The sequence below is a fragment of the Notolepis coatsorum genome (assembly GCF_963971535.1).
Source record: "Notolepis coatsorum genome assembly, chromosome: 1".
NCBI lineage: Eukaryota > Metazoa > Chordata > Actinopteri > Aulopiformes > Paralepididae > Notolepis > Notolepis coatsorum.
The window spans coordinates 126640678-126661205 of record NC_140165.1 but is presented as its reverse complement, the minus strand read 5'-3'; the positions used below and the strand labels follow the sequence as shown (position 1 = coordinate 126661205).

The window sequence follows — 20528 nt, the reverse complement described above, 5'->3', positions numbered from 1 at the left end:
GATGTCAAACCTCTCCCCATCGCTCCGACCCACCCCTCTTGCTGCTTATCAGTTTGTTTATGTGCCGATGGCGACCTCGGCATGCCCTGAGCTCTATCTCAGTCTGCTGCTGCAACACCCTCTGCCTGCCAGCGCTATTAAGATCTATAGATCTGTCTCAGTAGACGCCCTTATAGCTCATCTCTATATATCAGTTATAAACCATATGTACATTGAAAAACACATTTCTTTCACTAGGGATGGGCAAAGCTCACAACATTACTATTCGATAGTCACTGGGAAATATTCAATGACTAGCAACAGCCTAACGTTATTTCCAGGAACAAAAGCATTCATTCTGAAAGTAAAATTTCTGATGCTTGAAATGTCTGAGCTTCCACGTTAACGTCGTATGATTTTGTTTTTATTTAATGGCGAACGTGAGATAACAAACAAGCGAGCTACTGTAGCTGGCTGCTGTCATTGTTAACAGCTAACACTAGCGCACCAAGCTAGCGTATTTCCGGAAAGGAAAGCATTTCATTACGAACGTTACATCACTGATGCTTGAAATGTGAGCTTAGTGAAACAACATGGCAAACATACAAAACGTTGCTACCACGTAACATATCCAGTCTCTCTTTCTTCATCCTTCTTTTCTGTTCTCCCAGCTTATTAACAGACATATGCTACTTGGCTAGCTAGCTACCTATACTCAGTATGCCATTCAGCGGTGTAACAGTTCGATAGATAACTTGTATGAATCAAGAGGTTTATTTGTCACATACATACCAGGGCATACAGTGAAATGCGGGTGGTCATGCCCGCATTGATTGTGCAAAATACAATAATAAAAATAGGCATAGAAAAAAAATAAACAGACAAAAATAAAATGGGTAAGGTATCATGATATTATTAGTATTTTATTTTATTTAGTATTTGTTATTACAAATGTGTGCGTTTTGTTTTATGGTTGAAATGTTCGAGATAAATAAAGATCAAATCAAAAACAGTTAATAGGGTCCCCATTCAATACACTACACATTGTAGGTGCTGGTAAAAACAAGAGAAAATATATTTTTTGAGACCGAATGATATTCGCATAAACTAATAGATTATTTTGTAGTATAATACATTTCTTTGTCTCTCTCCAGGCGCCTATCTCCCTGACCGTGGAACGGTGGACCCCGACTACTACTTCTCTACCATCAGCTCCAGTTTCTCCATGTCTCCCCTCTTCAGGGGAGAAGGGGAAGGGGAGGTGGAGGTGCCCGTGGCCCTCCTCAGACAGCTCCTCAGCATGGTGCAGTAGAGCCACCAGCACACCACAGCCTGGCAAATAATCCCATCCTTTGGATATGTACAATTTGAATCAATGGTCGTGTGTGTGTTGTTGTCGTTTGTTTACAGGTGAAGACATTCGTTTCGGATCCCTTTCTGAAGACTATGGATGCTACTGTGCAGGAGGTCTCGCAGGTCAGCATCAGCTACGTTCATTACAACGGTTACACTAAATGAATAAATTCACGCTTGCATTATCAGTGTTTTATGTTATAAGTACTATCCTGATTTGTCTCTTCTGTTCCGCCGTCCAGTCTAATCCTGGGATCAACCTTTATTACAAAACCTTCAGCGACCCTCTCTATGTCTGCATGTTCAAAATGCTGAGGGACACACTGTATTACATGAAAGGTAAGACGATGAATATTTAATTTATCTATATAATCTGTATCTAGCAGGTGTGTACGAAAATATCGATACACTTGAGTTGTTTTGTGATACGGTTCTCAAACATTGCTGTCTTTCAGAGGCTGTAGTGTGCACATTTTCTAAGCTAGTGCGAAGGTAGTGGTATCCATTGGCTCCATGTCATGCTAGCTTGTCGGGAACGGGGCTAAATAACACTAAAAATGTAGGCAACATTTTGGTGAGGGGGAAAATAGCACAGCCATTTTAAAAGGGTTCCCTAGACCTCTAACCTCAAGATATTTGAATTCAAATGGGTCCTATTGATAGCTACAAGTCTTCCCTTTACATACATACCTACTTTATGCTAATGCCATGCAGTTTTGGTCAAAAACCATGCAGCTTTTTGTATGCAGTACAAATCTGTACCATCTGCGGAGTGGTCTTTTCAGCAGAGCTTAGAAAAAGAGTTGAAAGGATATCTTCCCACTGTGTGCAAGGCTGACTCAGGCCAATGCAGGATACCAGAGAGCATGCCCACTCTCTGTCATAGCACCACTTCATGCCAAATGGTCTTTAAACTACTATGTATTTAGTATAATCTCAACATAATACTGCTCACAGTATTGCAATATATCACATTATATCGAATCGTAGCCCCTGTATCATGATAAGTAGCCAGATTACACAGCCCTAGTATCTAGTGTAATCTATATCTATATAATCTATATCTGTATAATGTACAGCTCAATTCTCTCTCCATGTGTCCCAGCCTTGCAGTCTGGCTTTGTACGGGAGGTACACGACTTTGTCCTGGAACAGTTCAGCAGCAGCCAGTCGGAACTGCAACGAGTGCTCCATGACACGGGAGGGGTGCCAGGGGAACCCAGCCCCCTCAAGCTCCGTTGCCAAGCCAACGCTGCCTGCGTGGACCTCATGGTGTGGGCTGTCAAAGATGAGCAGGGTAATCAATCGCAACAGCAAGGGAAATTGACTGATGTGTTTGGCCATCGGCACCCCTGTCACATGCAAATACAACCTCCCTGTGTGTTTTAACAGGAGCCGAGAATCTGTGTACCAAGCTGTCGGAGAAGCTCCAGTCTAAAACCTCCAGTAAAGTCATCATCGCTCACATGCCCCTGCTCATCTGCTGCCTGCAGGTACATTATATACAGTACTTACCGGTATATACAGTATATATAACTTGTTCTTGTTCGCGGACCAGCCCTGCTGGTCTCTGACAAGAACAAGTTACAGGTTGAAAAAACCCTCAGCTCTGAACTCGGCTGAATCTGCACCTGGCTCGCCGATAACAAACTATCATTACACATGGGCAAAACAGAGTCCATTCTCTTCGGATCAAATAACAAACTCGGCAAGACCGACGGCTTCTCAGTTACAGTGGGTGACAATATTGTCACAAGGAAAGATGAAATTACATACCTAGGTTCCATCCTAGAGGCAAATCTTTCCTGTGACAAAATGGCATCCAAGGTAATAAAAAAAGTCAACCAACGAACTAGATTCTTGTACAGGATCTCCTCTCTGGTAAACAGGAATACCCTGAAGACTCTGGCAGGAGCACTCATTCAAGGGTACTACGACTATGCTTGCACCTCATGGTACCAAAGCACCTCAAAGGCGCTAAAAACAAGATTACAAACATCACAAAACAAACTGGTCAGACTTCTACTTGACCTTACCCCTAGAACCCACCTCACCCCTGCCCACTTTGACAACCTAGGATGGCTTAGAGTAGACGACAGAGTACAGCAACTTGCAATGGGCCTGGTCTACAAGATACACTATACGACTAAGGTACCCATGTACATGTCAAAATACTTCCCAAAGGTCAGTGAATACCATGACCACAACACCAGAGGAAGCTCAACAAATCATGTTAAACCCAGATTCGGCTCAAACAAGGGACTAAACACGTTTAGCAATTATGCCACATCAATGTGGAACGCCCTACCTAAAGCTGTAAAGGAATGTGAATCCCTACCCACATTCAAAACCGCTCTTAAAGAGCACCTACGGGAGGCTGCAATTCTAAACTGGCCACCGTAAATGTCGAAACCCCCCCACCCCCTCCTAATAGACAGTCTCCTCCCCACCGTATGTATATATTCTCTCCCCACCGTATGTATATTTCTCTCCCACCCACCCACCCACCCACCCACCCCCTCCTAATGTACAGTCTCCTCCCCACCGTATATATATATATATATATATATTCTCTCCCCACCATATGTATATTTCTCTCCCACCCACCCACCCCCTCCTAATGTACAGTCCCCTCCCCATCATATGTATATACTCTGTCAGGATCTATGGGTAACAGTACTGTATATTTGCATATCGTATATGGCACAAATGTAACCGTATTAAATACCTGTATGTCATGTATGTGCCTATGCCATAAATGTCATGTATGTTGTGTATGTCATAAATGTCACTATGAATTGAAAATGGGGGACCCTGATGTAAACAAGACAAACGTCTTTCTCTGGTCTGCATCCCCTTAACAATTGTGTGTATTGAGCCGTACTGTATTGTACCCATTCTGCAATCTGTTAAATAAAGTTTTCATTCATTCATTCATTCATTCATTCATTCATTCATTCATTCATTCATTCATTCACAGTGTTACATCTCTATTCCCTGCAACCCAGATTCGGCACAAACAAGAGACTAAACACATTTCGCAATTATGCCACAACAATGTGGAACGCCCTACCCACAGCCGTAAAAAGATGTGAATCACTACCTACATTCAAAACCGCTCTTAAAGAGCACCTACGGGAGGCTGCTATTCGAAACTGGCCACCGTAAATGTCCAACCCCCCCCCCCCCCCCCACCCCCCTCCTAATAGACAGTCTCCTCCCCACCATATGTATATATTCTCTCCCCACCGTATGTATATTTTTTCTCCCACCCACCCCCTCCTAATGTACAGTCCCCTCCCCATCATATGTATATATTATCTGTTAGGGTCTATGGGTAACAGTACTGTATATTTGCATATCGTATATGTAACTGAGGGGTACAATTCCCTGACTGTATTAATCAAGTACTAGTATCATTAAACTATTACCGTCTATGTACTACTGGCCAATACTGTACACAAGTATATTAGATTAGAACACTTCCACAATAACACGGTTTTCCACACAAAATACTCGTTTACAATATTTATTACATAAAGAATATTAGATTACATTACTTTGTCACTTTAGATGCGCTTATAAGGCAAATAGAATGTGCAGGCAAATCAATAGTGAATATTAAGTAATTAGATCTAGGGATATTCTGGGAAAGGGTGTACTACCGGTTGTAAGCCAGCAGAGGGGGGCAAAGCTCTATGCAAGTCAATGGTTCACGGAGGCGATATCACCCCTGGAGCAGCGGGGAAAGCAGCCTGGTCCCAGGGTGCGCGTCGTGCAGGTGAACGCCGTGGTGCCTCTGGTACGACAAAGACGGGCTTGAGTGATGTCCCCACGGGCACGTAGATCCCACAGCAGTGGGTGTAGACGGTTCTCTGCTTCCAGCAGCTTGGTGAAGAATGAAGAATAATAATCCTTGCCGGAAAGTGGCACTACTGGCGGGGTGTAAATCCTCCGTGGTGCTGCTGGTCCGGTGTAAATCCTCCGGTTGGTCCGTGGTTCACAGTTGAACTTGACGTTACTCTATCCTATCTGCACGCGGCTATAAGTGCTCTATGTAGACGCACAATTACCCACTTCACGTGGTCTTTGACTCGTAATGAAGGTTTACTAATAAATAGCGAACGATACGTTAAACGAACGTATTAGGATAACACGAGACTCTATCTTGGGGCGATGCGAGCCCTACTCTGCCCACGTTGCGTAGTGGGGAGAGACGTCACTTGGATAACTGGAACTGAACGAGACAAGGGACTAAGAGACTAAGAGGCTAAGAGGCTAAGAGAGCGTTCTACTTTACTTGCACCATATATATATGCGCTGTGAACAAATGGTACCATTCGTATTTCAGTAGCCGTATTCATGGGCAGAAGCTGGGCATGTACAGACATATCTCGTCGGTACCTTTGAAGTCAGCTCTAGGGGGTAAGGCAGTGGCGCCAGGGGATCGCTTCCAATAGGAGAACGAATATTATGGTCTGTCCTGTAGACTAAAGGGATATTCAGTGTATATTGTACAAAGAATATACAAGGGATATCAAACGATATACAAATATTATACATGGGATCTCAGGCAATAAATATATATATTCGGTTTAATCTGACCCTTTGTAACAGCCGCCCCCTAATTAGTCCCACCTAATTAGCTAAGCAGGGACAGATTAACCGCACTGTCCACTACTCAATGTCTGTGAGGGGTCGGTCAGTTCACAAAGTCAGGGGTCATGGTCGTCATTAGGCGAGTCGGGGAGCCTTGGCGACTCTATCAGCCTCGCCACGGGTCGGTTGTAGATCCGCCCTTGGCCGAGCACTTCTGCCACTCTGACCTTTCCGTCGGCACCAGTGGTCACTTTGCTTACGCGGCCGGCCGGCCACGCAGCTCGGGGTGGTGACTGGTCTATGGTCATGACGACTGGACGGGATGAAGGGGGGCTTAGGAGGAAGCGGGCCTGAGACTGCTTTGATCTGTGCTTGGCTGTGCTTTCTCCTCCTCCGTCTGTTTCTCTTGTTCGCTCTGTACCCCGTGTGAGGAGGGGCCGGTCCCGGCCGCACCGTCAAGGAGTCGCTTGGGGTGCTGGGTTCGAGGTCAGCTACGTCTGAAGCGAGTTCCGAACTCCCTCTGGTACCCATGGTTCTCTCACGGGCCTCTCGCTTAATGTCAATAGCCTCTGCTGTATGGGGGAGAGGCCGGTGTCTTTTTCTGTCGCTCTGGAGTGGAGGCAGCTAGTGGCTGCTGTTCGGTTGAGAGATTTAGCGAGGGGGCCTTGTAGTGTCCACCCTAGGCGGGTCTCGACTGCTGCAGGACAGCCTCGGGTTCCGGTATGGACCCGGTCTATCGGGACGATGAGGTCTGCATGGTCGGAGCCTATCAGCAGGGTCGGGGTGGCGCCGTCTATGAGCGGGATAGGTAGTTGACGCAGGTGCACGTATTTATCCATCAGCTGTGGGATGGGGTAGGTGTACTGTGATAGTCCTATTTCTTGGCTGGTGAAAGCATTTGTAATCCTATACCGTCGCTCTGGCTGCCCGCTTGCTGCGATAGTGAAGGAGACATTCTCGCCCTTTATCGTCTTTAAATCTCTTCTTATTGTCCGAATCGTCATTTGGTTCTCGCTCCCCCGCAGTCCCAGCTGGGCCGCAGCGGACGCGAGCAGAAGGGTCTTCTCTGACCCGTCATCAAGGACGGCGTAAGTGTCCATGACTTTGTCCTCGTGGCTCAGGAGCACCCTGACCACTTTGAGGAGCACACGGGGGGTCCCGCTATGCTGGGGGTCTATGTGGAGCACTCCTGTCTCGGGTGGTGACGTAGACTCTATATGGCACGAGTCGCACCTTGACTCCCAGTGTCTGCCGCGGCAGTCGGGACACCAGGGAGCGGTCTGGTGGAACTTTGGTTCTGGTGCCACCGCCTCGGCATGGTACATCACCGCGACGGGCCCACTCGGTTGTCCTGGCTGACGCTTGTTGATGTCATGCAGGACCTCCAGGTGAGTGCCACCGCACCTGCTGCACTTCTTTTTCAAGCGGCACTCAGCTGCTAGGTGGCTGCGCGCGCAGCGGAAGCAGCGGCGGTGGTCCTTGACCCACTGGCTCACATCATCCGTGGTCAGCTTCTTGAAATCTTCGCACTGATAGAGCCGATGTTCTCCCTCACAGTACTGGCACTCAATCTTCCACTGGTCCTCTTTCGTCGAGGGGGTGTTGTGGTTCTGGTGCTGCGGTACTGATTCGGCTTGGTGCATAACAGTCACCGATCTTCTTCCATCATTTATTCTCCTGGGTCCCTCTCTGGAGCTTGGCGTGCTCCGCCCGAACGTATCCAGTCGTAAGCTGCTGACTTCTCTCGCCAGGAAGTCGGCTAGATCAAGGAGGGATGGTTCGGGGCCGTTGGGATCCCGGTAGTCTCTCTGCCGCCTAAAACGATCTTGTCTTGCGGGTGGCAGCTTCTCCAAAATCCTCTCGACGTTAGAGTTGGCGTATAGCTCATGCATGCCCTTTTCCCGTTGCGCTCCCAGCATCCCTACCAGGGACTGCACTTTGATTGACAGGTCGTCTAATGAGCGATTGTCTGTTGCTGGGGGTAAGCGGTCAATATGCCTTATCTCTTCTATTACGTAATCCCATATACGTCCATATCTCTGGTCCAGCGCCGCTAGGGCCGCTGTGTATGGTGTCGAAAAGGTGGCATAGGCCAGCGCTATATTGTGCGCTCGCGGTACTTTCAGGTGCTTCAGTAATATTGCATACTTGTGGCGTTCATCAGCGACATCCACCATCATTGTCTCTAGGCACATCCGGAGCTCCGTGTACTGTGCTCGACTCTCATAGGCGAAGTCGGGAAATGACGGCGTGGCGATGTATGATGTCATGGATGACTGGCACATCGGTGAGCGTTGGGGGAGAGGCCTCCTAGGCGAGTCTCCTCTTGCGTGTCGTCTTGGGCTGGTACTTGGTGGGTACCGAAGGTCGGGTACCCAGGTGCTGTTCCTCGGGGCTGGCGGTGCGTCAAACTCACCCGTGAGTTGAGTCGGGGGTTTGTAGCGCAGGGCCTCGGGGCTGACTTCTGGGCTGTACTGGACCTCCTGGTCCTGAGTACGTTGCTGCTGGTCGGGGCTGTACTGGGCCTCCTGGGCCAGAGTACGTTGCTGCTGGTCGGCTTGACACTCCTCCTCTTCCTCCTCCTCTTCCTCTGCTAGGACCTGGAGTCTTCTGTTCAGTCTCTCGGCGTGGTTCGGTTCTTCCCGGTTGCTGGGTCTCGTATGGACCGGCTGGGGAGGGGGTTCGGAGACGTGGACAGGATCCTCCTGTTGGCGGGGTCCCGGGTCGCTTCGTCGGGTAGGGGAATGTGTCCTAGACCCATGTCTTGACGATCTCTGAGAGCTCCGTGTGGAGTGAGGGGGTGTCGCCATGGCAACCAGTTTGTCCATCAGCTCCGCCTGCAGCCGGTCGCGCTCTGCCTCGCGCTGGGCATGGGCTGCGTCGCGCGCTGCTTCGCGCTGGGCATTGGCGACGTCGCGCTGCGCATTGGCGCTGGCCTGGGCAGCGTCGCGCTGTGCGTTGGCGGCGTCGCGCTGGGCATTTGCGACGTCGCGCTGTGCATTGGCGGCGGCGTGCTGTGCATTGGCGGTGGCGCGGCTTCTCTCAATGTTCTCTTCTGTCTGGAGGCGTCTGGTCTCCAGTCTTATGCGGTCGTCTTCACTCCTTTGTTGCGCCTGGAAGCGCTCTCGCTCGCCTGCAAACTGTTCGCGCTCGCGCGTCTGTTGCGCTTGAAGTCGATCGCGTTCGGTGGAGGCTGCCAGGGTGGCGATGAGTGCTTGCGCCAGCATCTTGTCCGCCGCGCTGGGGGAAGACGCCGTTCGGGGCGATTGGCTCCCGGCAGTACTTGTTGGAGATCCGTTCTCCTGTTGCGTACCGAGGAGATCCGTCTCCTGGGTGCGCGTCTCTCTAGGGTTGTCTTCCTCCCGGAGCTGATCGGGGGCTATTTCTTCGGTATTGTCTGGGGGTAAAGTCGTGTCAGTTCCCTCCTGGTCCCCACCGTGAGCTTGGTCAGTTACATTAGCACCCACTAGGGCCTCTGTGGTCGGGGTAACCTGGTTGTTAAGGTCAGACATAATTTTACTTTCTACTTTTTCCGTGTTTAACTTCCCTTTAAAGCTAGGTATTGGACTGACAGAGTATGCCTCTAGATAGGGAGGTGGCTGCCGTCTGCGCTGCGGGCGATCTAGCTTAGGAGAACCGTTTGTGGAGTGTTCGTCATCGGCCATGTCAATATTAATATTATATTAATATTACGCTAATTATTCTCCGGCTCTCGAAGGACCAATTGTAACTGAGGGGTACAATTCCCTGACTGTATTAATCAAGTACTAGTATCATTAAACTATTACCGTCTATGTACTACTGGCCAATACTGTACACAAGTATATTAGATTAGAACACTTCCACAATAACACGGTTTTCCACACAAAATACTCGTTTACAATATTTATTACATAAAGAATATTAGATTACATTACTTTGTCACTTTAGATGCGCTTATAAGGCAAATAGAATGTGCAGGCAAATCAATAGTGAATATTAAGTATTTAGATCTAGGGATATTCTGGGAAAGGGTGTACTACCGGTTGTAAGCCAGCAGAGGGGGGCAAAGCTCTATGCAAGTCAATGGTTCACAGAGGCGATATCACCCCTGGAGCAGCGGGGAAAGCAGCCTGGTCCCAGGGTGCGCGTCGTGCAGGTGAAAGCCGTGGTGCCTCTGGTACGACAAAGACGGGCTTGAGTGATGTCCCCACGGGCACGTAGATCCCACAGCAGTGGGTGTAGACGGTTCTCTGCTTCCAGCAGCTTGGTGAAGAATGAAGAATAATAATCCTTGCCGGAAAGTGGCACTACTGGCGGGGTGTAAATCCTCCGTGGTGCTGCTGGTCCGGTGTAAATCCTCCGGTTGGTCCGTGGTTCACAGTTGAACTTGACGTTACTCTATCCTATCTGCACGCGGCTATAAGTGCTCTATGTAGACGCACAATTACCCACTTCACGTGGTCTTTGACTCGTAATGAAGGTTTACTAATAAATAGCGAACGATACGTTAAACGAACGTATTAGGATAACACGAGACTCTATCTTGGGGCGATGCGAGCCCTACTCTGCCCACGTTGTGTAGTGGGGAGAGACGTCACTTGGATAACTGGAACTGAACGAGACAAGGGACTAAGAGACTAAGAGGCTAAGAGGCTAAGAGAGCGTTCTACTTTACTTGCGCCATATATATATGCGCTGTGAACAAATAGTACCATTCGTATTTCAGTAGCCGTATTCATGGGCAGAAGCTGGGCATGTACAGACATATCTCGTCGGTACCTTTGAAGTCAGCTCTAGGGGGTAAGGCAGTGGCGCCAGGGGATCACTTCCAATAGGAGAACGAATATTATGGTCTGTCCTGTAGACTAAAGGGATATTCAGTGTATATTGTACAAAGAATATACAAGGGATATCAAACGATATACAAATATTATACATGGGATCTCAGGCAATAAATATATATATTCGGTTTAATCTGACCCTTTGTAACAGTATATATGTCACAAATGTACAGTACTATATACGTGTGTCATGTATGTCCCTATGCCATAAATGTCATGTATGTTGTGTATGTCATAAATGTCACTATGAATTGAAAATGGGGTACCCTGATGTAAACAAGACAAACGTCTTTCTCTGGTCTGCATCCCCTTAACAATTGTGTGTATTGAGCCGTACTGTATTGTACCCATTCTGCAATCTGTTAAATAAAGTATTCATTCATTCATTCATTCATTCATTCATTCATAGTGTTACAGCTCTATTCCCTGCTCACCTTCTGCCTGCAGGTACATTATATAATATTATATTACTTATATACAGTATAGTGTTACATCTCTATTCCCTGCTCACCTTCTGCCTGCAGGTACATTATATAATATTACTTACCGTACTTTTCGCACTATAAGCCGCAGCAGCTAAATTGAATGATGTGTACATATATAAGCCGCACTGGACTATAAGCCGCAGGTGTTTTAATGTTTAATTACCATATGTAAGGGTTCGTGCACAGAGGGGATTGTCACAATACTGTCGGACAAATAACAAGAATTAACTCATTTACAAGTTGTATTAAGTTTAGCAAATAAGGGAACAGATAAATAACATTTCAATGCAGTCAAAAAAGCTATATTTTCGGGTTTGGTCCACATATAAGCCGCACCGTTATATAAGCCGCAGGGTCAAAAAATGGGGAAAAAAGCCGCGGCTTATAGTCCGAAAAGTACGGTATACACAGTAGAGTGTTACATCTCTATTCCCTGCTGCCTGCAGGTACATTATATACAGTACTACATCTCTCTTTATAGTCATTATATCCCCCTGTTCATCTGCAGGTATAACATGAGGTGTTGCCACCTCGACATACACGCTGTATTGATGATTGGAATGGGTATGTAACCTTTCCTCTGCCTGCCTGCCTGCCTGCCTCCCCTCTCTCAGGGCCTGGGGCGTCTGTGTGAGCGGTTTCCAGTCGTGGCCCACTCTGCCACTACCTCCCTCAGAGATTTCCTCGTGGTCCCCTCCCCTGTTCTCATCAAGCTCTACAAGTACCACAGTCAGTACAGCACAGGTAACTACTGCACGTGCCCACTGCCCACCCACTGCTGGCTTGACTCCTGGACATCATCCATAGTCTTCACACCACAGCCACAGCTCAAGTGAGGATCAGATCTGTAAAGGAAACGGCACACAGCACGGTGGTGATGTTATGGTCATGTCAGTGAAAGGTTGTCGGCGTCAAAGCCCCCCACCTCCCTCCCCATCCCCACTATTGATCTGCTCAGGCTGGTCATTGACTGAGCGGAAGCAGACATGTGGGACAAATCGAAATGCAATTGAAGTTATTGATTTACTTTTCTTATACTCAGAGTTAATTATATTGTTTACACTGTTTTTTTCTTCTTTTCTCATATTTTCTGATCTTCAGATAAAATGTTATTGCCTATATTTATGTCTTTCTACTATTACCCTGCCCATACATGTACCTCTCCTCCCCCCTCCCCCATGCTGCTATGACTGCTGCTATTTCACCATGGGACTCTACATAGTGCAACACTGTGATGGCACAAAAAAGAAATGTTCCCTGTAGATCACGAGCTCTCTCTCTCTCTCGTTCTCTTCTTGTTGTCATCACGCCAGGGACAGGAGAGATCAGGATCAATGTGACCAATGAGAACTCTCAGTCCACCTTCAACATCCTGTCGAGCAGGAAGGACCAGGCCTCCATGTACGAGCAGCTGCGGGACATCTCCATCGATAACATCTGCAGGTCAGACACATGGCGCCGGGCACAGCTTCCTGGGAACAGCGTGTGTTATTCTGCACGACGTGGTCAAAATATCACATCACAATACTTATCTTTGATGGCGTAACATTATTTGACGATATTTGTAACATGTTGCAGTAAATGTGGGAAAACTGTGATTCCGGGGATATGTGCACATTCCCCGCCATGTCGGTAAATGTGAGATTTTTTTAGAGCAATAATCTGTTAATACGGCTCTAATACATTGAACACTTGGTGGTTTATGTCCTAATCTGATTTCTTTAATTCTCCACATCCTTTTTACGCATGTTTTAAATACAACCCTTACCGTGACCTTAACCTCACTGGAGACATCACCGCTAACCCTAAAGTAAAATGGAATAATTTGCTGAAATACAGTGAACATTGTGTGGTTAATATCCTAATGTGTTTCAAGTTATTCATCAAAAACTAAACGTGCCCTCTGCATACCATGGTAGTGCATGCGGGAGGTCATTAACAGGATCCTTGACAAATCTTTTGGCACATTTTCCTCTCGCATTTACCCACCTGACGGGGACTGTACATATATCCTGCAAAATATATATATATACTGTATATGTATAGTGTACAATATATTTCTAGCTGTGACCAGCAGCTCTATAGGTCGGTCGGTTGGTTTTTCATTTTCACAACATTTTCACATCTAGTGGCCACAGTCCTCGTCCTAGGAGGCTGAAATTTGATAACTCTAAATGACCAGATGTGGCCGAGAATGCACCGGTGCTGGTGATGTCGGGTGACCTGATCTGCGATGCTAGGGATATCCCGATCAAGCTTTTTTGCCCCCGATCATTTAATGTTGAGTATCTACTGATTGTATTTTCTTAGATAATACAACTGCACACTTCAAGATAATTTAAGATAGTAAAGCTAACCCAAAGTAGGTAGGGCCTCATGAAAAAACCTTTTTCCCCCTCAGATTTGTTTTTTTCCACATTATTTTTTAAAACCCATTTTGGCTTAATGCGATCACTGCAGTTATGCCTAGCCTGAATGAGGGCTGGGCGATATGGCCTCTAAATGATATCGCGATATTTTGACATTTCCTCTAAATCACTTAAAAATGCTTGATTTAACCCTTTGATGCATACAGTCACGCCAATATGATGATTATAATAAGTCCCTGCAACATATGTTTGCATTATTAAACCATGAAGATGCTTTAAAAAATAATTTAATGAAAATGTACTAAGAGTAGTCTACTGACACACTAATACAACAATTTATTTACATCTTAAGACAATTTATATAAACTCTTGGGTGCCAAGACTTTTACACAGTACTGTGTTTTCTATCCACTTTAGCCAAACACACACACACACACATATATATATGTATATATATACACACCCTACTGTGAGAAAATAATAATCACACACAAAGGTATAATGGCTTATAGCAGACTTAATGATTTTAGAATATTTCAGATAACGAAATTAAATGTTTATATCATCAACTATCCAGTTAGTATTTATACTGTCTGTAACGTTTGGCTACTTTAAATCATTGAATGTAGAGAGAGAGCGAGAGAGAGAGAGAGAGGGGGCGAGAATGAACAAGAGAGCCAGCCCCCCCCCCCCCCCCCCTCGGGTTTTGTTCTAGGTTCGCGTTTTGATCGTCTAAGCTGCCGTAGGTGATGACGTCACACTCGAATGTAAACAGGAAGAGATGGAGATGGAGACACACGGAGATGGAAATTGAATGATATACAGAAACGAATAACCAATAAATATGAAGTTATGTTTAAACTTCTGTTGTCAAGCGTTGTCAATATAACCCACCCCCTTTCCTCACGAATGGAACTAGTCTTGTGGAGTCCGCTTTGACCGTTTTCCACGGTTAGCAGCTATCGCTAGTTAGCTTAGCATAATCCTAATGGATACCTTGGTTAGCAGCTACCGTTAGCTCATTGCTCGTGTCAATTAAATTACATGTTATTAAAGGTCCGTGCTGGTCTGTCTAATGAAATTACAACCGCAACATTATATCGCACTGTACAGCCCTGACTACACTAACGTTAGCCTATAGCTCCGCCGTCCCTGCTACACTCGGGACCAATACACTAACGTTAGCCTATAGCTCCGCCGTCCCTTCTCGAGGAAAGCACTGCGAGTGTCTCTCGGCCGCGGGCGGCGCCATATAAACTAAATACTCGATGTTCGCGATATAGTACAGTACTACATCTCGGGTAGAACAATCCGCGATACATCGAGTATACTCGATATATCGCCCACCCCTAGCCTGAATCCCTTGTGTCATGTTATTGCTGATGGGACGACCGTTCCTAATCATAAGGATAGCGGCTACAACTACATGAATGTGCCTAGTCATGTTCCCACCGCCCAGAGGGAGGCTGTGTCTCTCGCTCCGTTCGTCTTAACATTAACAGATGCTCTGCTTCCAGTTAAAGCTACCTGGTCATCTTAACATTAACAGGGACCGCTCTGCTTCCAGTTCTGTATCGTTATGGCTTCACTCAGCACCTAGTTGCACTGTACTTCACTTCGTGCATAAACACTGAATAAAAAATTCCACCATGTACCTTTACATCCCAACATTCGTCTGACCACACCCCCTTCCGCTTACCTTCATAAGCAGGTGTGTGGTCACCTACTTGCCTCCTTCTTCACTTTCACCACAAGGAAGTGCCTTCGGTAGATCCCCACTTGACGAGGTTGTTAGCTGAAGAAAGTTGAGACGTGTTTACATTGTGCTTATTTTTTTTCTTCTCTCATAAATATTCGATAGAAAAACCATAATGTCTACTCCGGAGAGTCGTGTTCGCAGAGCCACTCTCCACCAGCGGTTCTCCATTTCCGCCTCCGTTGTGCGTTCTGGTGCGGGGATGTTGCCTCTCTCGTGGTTAACAGCCACGGCCCGGTAGGCGTCCGATGGGTAGTTTGCCTCTCCGAGGAGCTGGTGCACCGGTGCCGTCGCCTCTGTGATGGCCTGGTCCTGGCTCTGGTTCCTCTGTTTCCGGGGAATCGTCCGCTGTTGAGCGGCCGGTTCCTTTGGTTCCCGAGGATTTGAGACGCAAACCTTTTGCGTCTGCTCGCTCCTGTCGCAAGATGGTGGCTTGCAGACGTGAACGGCCCGGGTTTGGTGAGTTGCTGGAGCCCAGTGAGGATGCGTCGGTCTCTACATGCCCGATGGAAACAGAGGATTACATGGTAGAGGCGGACGGGTTCTTATTTGAAGGCCCGGTGGAGACAGGTATCCCGCCCGTCCAGGTAACACTGGAGGGGGGTGAAATGTCTCCTTGTGGCGCCTTGTTTGAAGATGTTGGAGAAGAACCTCTGACTCGTCGGCAAGATGCCCTGCTATCAGCCACATCGGAGTGTGGCTCCTTGACCAGTCGTAGCCTGCTGCACGTGAGGGATGCGGGCTCGGCGGAGGAAAGTCTGCAGGGGGAACTGCAGGCTTTGTTTCCCGAGCTCATGGCGGTGGCGGCAGTCGCAAACGGCGTGCCGCTGCCGCAGCCACTGCCTGTTCCTGTCCCTGATGATCTAATAGGTCATCTATGGCAGTGGTTCCCAAAGTCGGGGTCGCGACCCAAAGGTGGGCCGCGAGCAGCCACGGGTGGGCTGCGAGATGATTTAAAAAAAAATAAAAAAAATAAAAAAAAATATTTTTTTAATTTTTTGTTTTTTTATTTTTTTATTTTTTTATTTGAATTTTTTTTGTCAGGCCACTGAACTTAGAAGCAGGCCAGGACAGTGTTTCTAGTTGTATTCTAAAATTCTATTCTATTGTATTCTAAAATGTGACTATATGGTTTTATATTAACTTAATAAATAAACAAAAACGAAAAATCTACTTATTTCAACGAACATTTCAAACTAAATAACAGATTATGCACATAAAACGCTGAAAACAACCGAAGCAACAATAGTATTTTAATGAGGCTATTATTATTATCATTATTATTTTGCAACAAGTTAGCCCTCTCATAAATAGCACATATAAATGAATAACTAACTTGAACTAACTTAATAGGATTGAAGTGATATTTGGCTTAAAAAATCGGTCGCCTGGCAAAAAAAAAAAAAAAAAAAAAGCCAGACGATGTGCATTGGGCCGCGGCTCTCTGACGCCTTATTTTCTGGGCCCCGGCCTGAAAAGTTTGGGAACCCCTGATCTATGGCAGCGTCGCCCGGTGAGAGGGGTGGACGTTGTCTACCCATTTTTCCCCTCAATGGGGGCCTATGTTCGTCAGGGCCAGGTGGTGTCCCACATCATAGGCCTCACCCCCACCTACGTACAAGTTACGCGGGTGGCGGGTTTGGTCGACGGTATGAGAGAGGGCGTGCCATGGCTTGATAGGCCGATGGCCGCGCTCCTCTGTCCGGAGGTGGTGTGGGAGCCGTTACGCAAGCCGGTTCCTCAAGGGAAATCGGCGAGGCCGTTGGCTTACTGGAGCGACCAGTCATTTATCTCCGGAACACAATCTCTGGCTGCCGCGTCTAACATCGCGCAGCTGGCAAGATTCATGTCCGGGATATTGACGGGCGGCACGGAGCAGAGTGATGTACAACATGACCAGCTCTCCCAGGCGGCAGGAGCTGTCCTGCATCTGACTCAGCTGCAGGCCATAGCCGCTGGGAAAGTGCACGCCCTGGCAACTCTAACCCAGCGCCACCTTTGGCTGGAGCAGGCCCGTGTGCCGGAGCAGAAGAGGCTTCCTCTTCTGACGGCAACCCTCTCCGATGCTGGACTGTTCGGGAAGGCCCTGCAGTTGATGACCTCGACGTGCAGAGAAATGCAGGAGGAACGCTCCGTGCTCCAACCTCATTTTCCCCCTCCCGACATCGCCGGTGGAGTCAGACGGCTGCCACGTCGTCGAGCGTCTTCCGCCGTGGCTGCTGCTACTACCACCGCCACTGCTGGTCCTTCGAGGAAGAAGGCCAGGAGGAGAGAGGGCGCCTCCGCTGCAGCCGGCCCATCTACGCCCGGAGGAGACGGTAGGGATCGTCGAGACCAGCCGCCTATTGTCTACCGTCCCTCCGGGGCTTCCCGGGGTGGCAAATCCCGAGCGGCTCGAGGCGGCAGGCGCCGCTAGACCCAGTGACTTTTTTTACCCTGCGGTCCCCTCCGTTTACCCCTCCCCGGCCCTCCCATATACTTTTGTTCAGAAATAAAAAGTCCCCTCTAAAGGGGGACTGTATTTTTTGTTAACAAACTGTGTTTCTTCACCAAACATATGATGGGGTTGCAAAGTGTGAATCTTCACTAGTATGCGTTGATAGGAGGGTTACGTTCGTGATATGAGCTTAAGCAAGGTCTGCAGCCTACACCAGCGTTTCCGTTAGCCGGTAATTACCGGTATTTGACCGGCAAAATCTGTTGAAGTCCGACATATTTAATCTCTCCGGTCTTAATGTCCGGTGAAAATAATTCCCTGAGTCTAAGCACAATTTGATTATTTGAATTGTATTAAAATAGGCTAAAATTAAATAGCCTATGCGATGAACGAAACAATCATTACATTTGTTTCATCGTTGCTTCTAATAATGACAACGACGTTGTCAGCGAGAGCTTAGTGCTGGGTGTGCGAACTTTTGTGAAGCTGCAGAGCCGGAGCAGCAGCAGCACAATGCAGTACTCCAGCAGTACTCTAATTCAGCCATTTTCAATTCAATGTTGGGTGGGGGGCGCTGCTGTGCGGTCCCCAGAAAAGAGCCAATAACAGCTGAATCTGCTGCTCTGCAACGACATACTCTCGCAAATAAGTCATTGGGAGGTGGAGAGAGAGAGAGTCGTCACGCAAACCCACGATAATGTTGCCGTCTCTCTCTGCCAAATTTCTCAGTTCTTCGCTTGATATAATTAATACAAATGTCCAATATTACGGAATTCGTTAGCTCATAAAAATGTGATTATAACAGACTGTTGTTTATTAATGTCGGGCGACTGCCCACAGACACCTATTTGATTTAAAGTCGGCAGCAGCACGAGTCTCGGGACTTATTTTATTTGGAATATAATGACTTTATACGCAAAAGTAGCCTAGTTTTAAGTAAAAATATTAAATCTACATGCCTTGATGATGTCATTCTTTTGTTTTGTTGTCATTCTTTTGCCTATCAATTGTTTTTAAGCTCAATAAACTCTGACCGGAATTTCTCTCATTTGACCGGTAGATTGAAATCTACCGGACACTGAGGCCGGCAACAATTTTTTCTAACGGAAACCCTGGCCTACACTCTGCCTGAGGCTCCACATGAAGGTAGAGGCTAGTTGTATGTTCTGTTGTTTACACAAGTAATGTTGAGCTACAACACTGTTGTGTTAGTTGCAGTAATGCTCGTATGAACACGTACCACGGCTCAGCCGTTCTCGCTCTCTCTATCAGTGTTTTTCTATGTTCAGAATCAACATGGATGCGGGTGTAGGATTCACACACACACGCGACTAGGTTTTGTTGTAAACCCTGTTCACAGTTATCTGTGGGTAGCGTGCATTGTATTAGCTTGCGCTATTTCATTAGCATTTCTACCAAATGTGTCATATGCTAAAGTTGTTGTTGTGTGCAAAGGGGAAGGGCTTGTGGGGGGGGTGCCGAATAAACCCCTCCTTCCCTTTTCTGATTGGTCAGGGGGTTTTACTCATCTCTTGTCAGTCCAGTCAGGGCCAAGCCGTTAGGCGACTTGGCAGGGAGGGGGGGGGGGGAAGGGTGGCCCTGACTCTGCTCCTATTAACAGGCGTTGAGTGTTGGGTTTCCCCCGTCATAGCATACGTCACTACGCACGTTGCTGTTGACGATGGCTTCCGTGAGTTAGACCTGTACGTACGGTCTATTGCTGTCAAAGTGTCGGGATAGAGTGTAGGACTTACGGGTCCGCTACGCTCGATATATGTGTAACTTGAGTCGGTTGGTTACATGACTCGAGGTTACCATGGCTTTTTCACGCTATGACTCACGTGGGAAGGCTCTCTGGGGAATTTCCGTCTAAATCCTCTGTGGTGGGGGTGACTGGATATAAAAATGTGAACAGTTTTTGTCCTCAGCTGTGTCAAATGGGATTCATGTCAGTCGGTGCTTCCTTTCTTTTTAATAAAAGAGTGGAGTATAGGAAGCACCACACCCTCCTTGTCGTTTCTCCCAGGCGCCTTGGGGATTCAATGAAGGGTCTAAATAGCCTGTTCATTGATGTGGTTGTGTCCCGACGCATGCATAGTGCTAGCTCGGGGTGTTTCTGATAAGACTCATGCGGGTAACTAGTACGCCTTGGTTGCTTGTTGTTAAAACGGCGTTTTTATAAAGCAACTGGGATGGAGGTTTATCCTCTTCCGGGAACCTGTTACTGGTTCTCGACGGATTCTCGTTCATATCTGGGGGATGTTAACGGAATAGATCAGGACATAGGTAGAGGGGTTTCATGCCCTAGGGGTGGGCCACCGCGCACGGTTCACACCGGCCGTCTGGGTGGCGCCCTCTTTTCATGTTTTTTGATCGACGCGCATATCTGTATCTGTATCTGTATCTGTAACTATGTACAGATACCGAGATGTCACTCCATGTTACCTGTTACCTGTTTACTGCACAATGTTGTTTTTTCATTTTTTGATTCTATTATATGTTGTACCACTGTATTGCACATCGTTGCGGGCAAGACCACCCGCATTTCATTGTATACCTGTATGCCGTGACAATTAAAACTTTTGACTTGACTTGACTTGCCCCTTCTTCCGGAGTAGGCATGTCGACGTGGTTAGGGCACGGGACTGGTTCTGGTCACGCTGGTCCAGGTCAGTTAACCCGTTTGTCCGCCGGGGATGCAGATCTGCTGTTCTGGTACCCTGAGGG

The 20528-nt window shown here is 47.3% G+C and overlaps 1 protein-coding gene across 1 annotated transcript in view; it reads left to right on the top strand.

Annotated features, from left to right (window-relative positions):
- The window catches only part of pi4kab (phosphatidylinositol 4-kinase, catalytic, alpha b), a 121338-nt gene that overhangs the window by 10228 nt on the left and 90582 nt on the right, over positions 1-20528 (top strand). The window contains exons 9-15 of the mRNA XM_084307327.1: positions 1134-1282; positions 1390-1455; positions 1575-1671; positions 2438-2629; positions 2725-2825; positions 11854-11983; positions 12553-12682. Of these exons, the coding sequence (XP_084163453.1) occupies positions 1134-1282; positions 1390-1455; positions 1575-1671; positions 2438-2629; positions 2725-2825; positions 11854-11983; positions 12553-12682 (865 nt within the window). The remainder of the gene's footprint in view (positions 1-1133; positions 1283-1389; positions 1456-1574; positions 1672-2437; positions 2630-2724; positions 2826-11853; positions 11984-12552; positions 12683-20528) is intronic.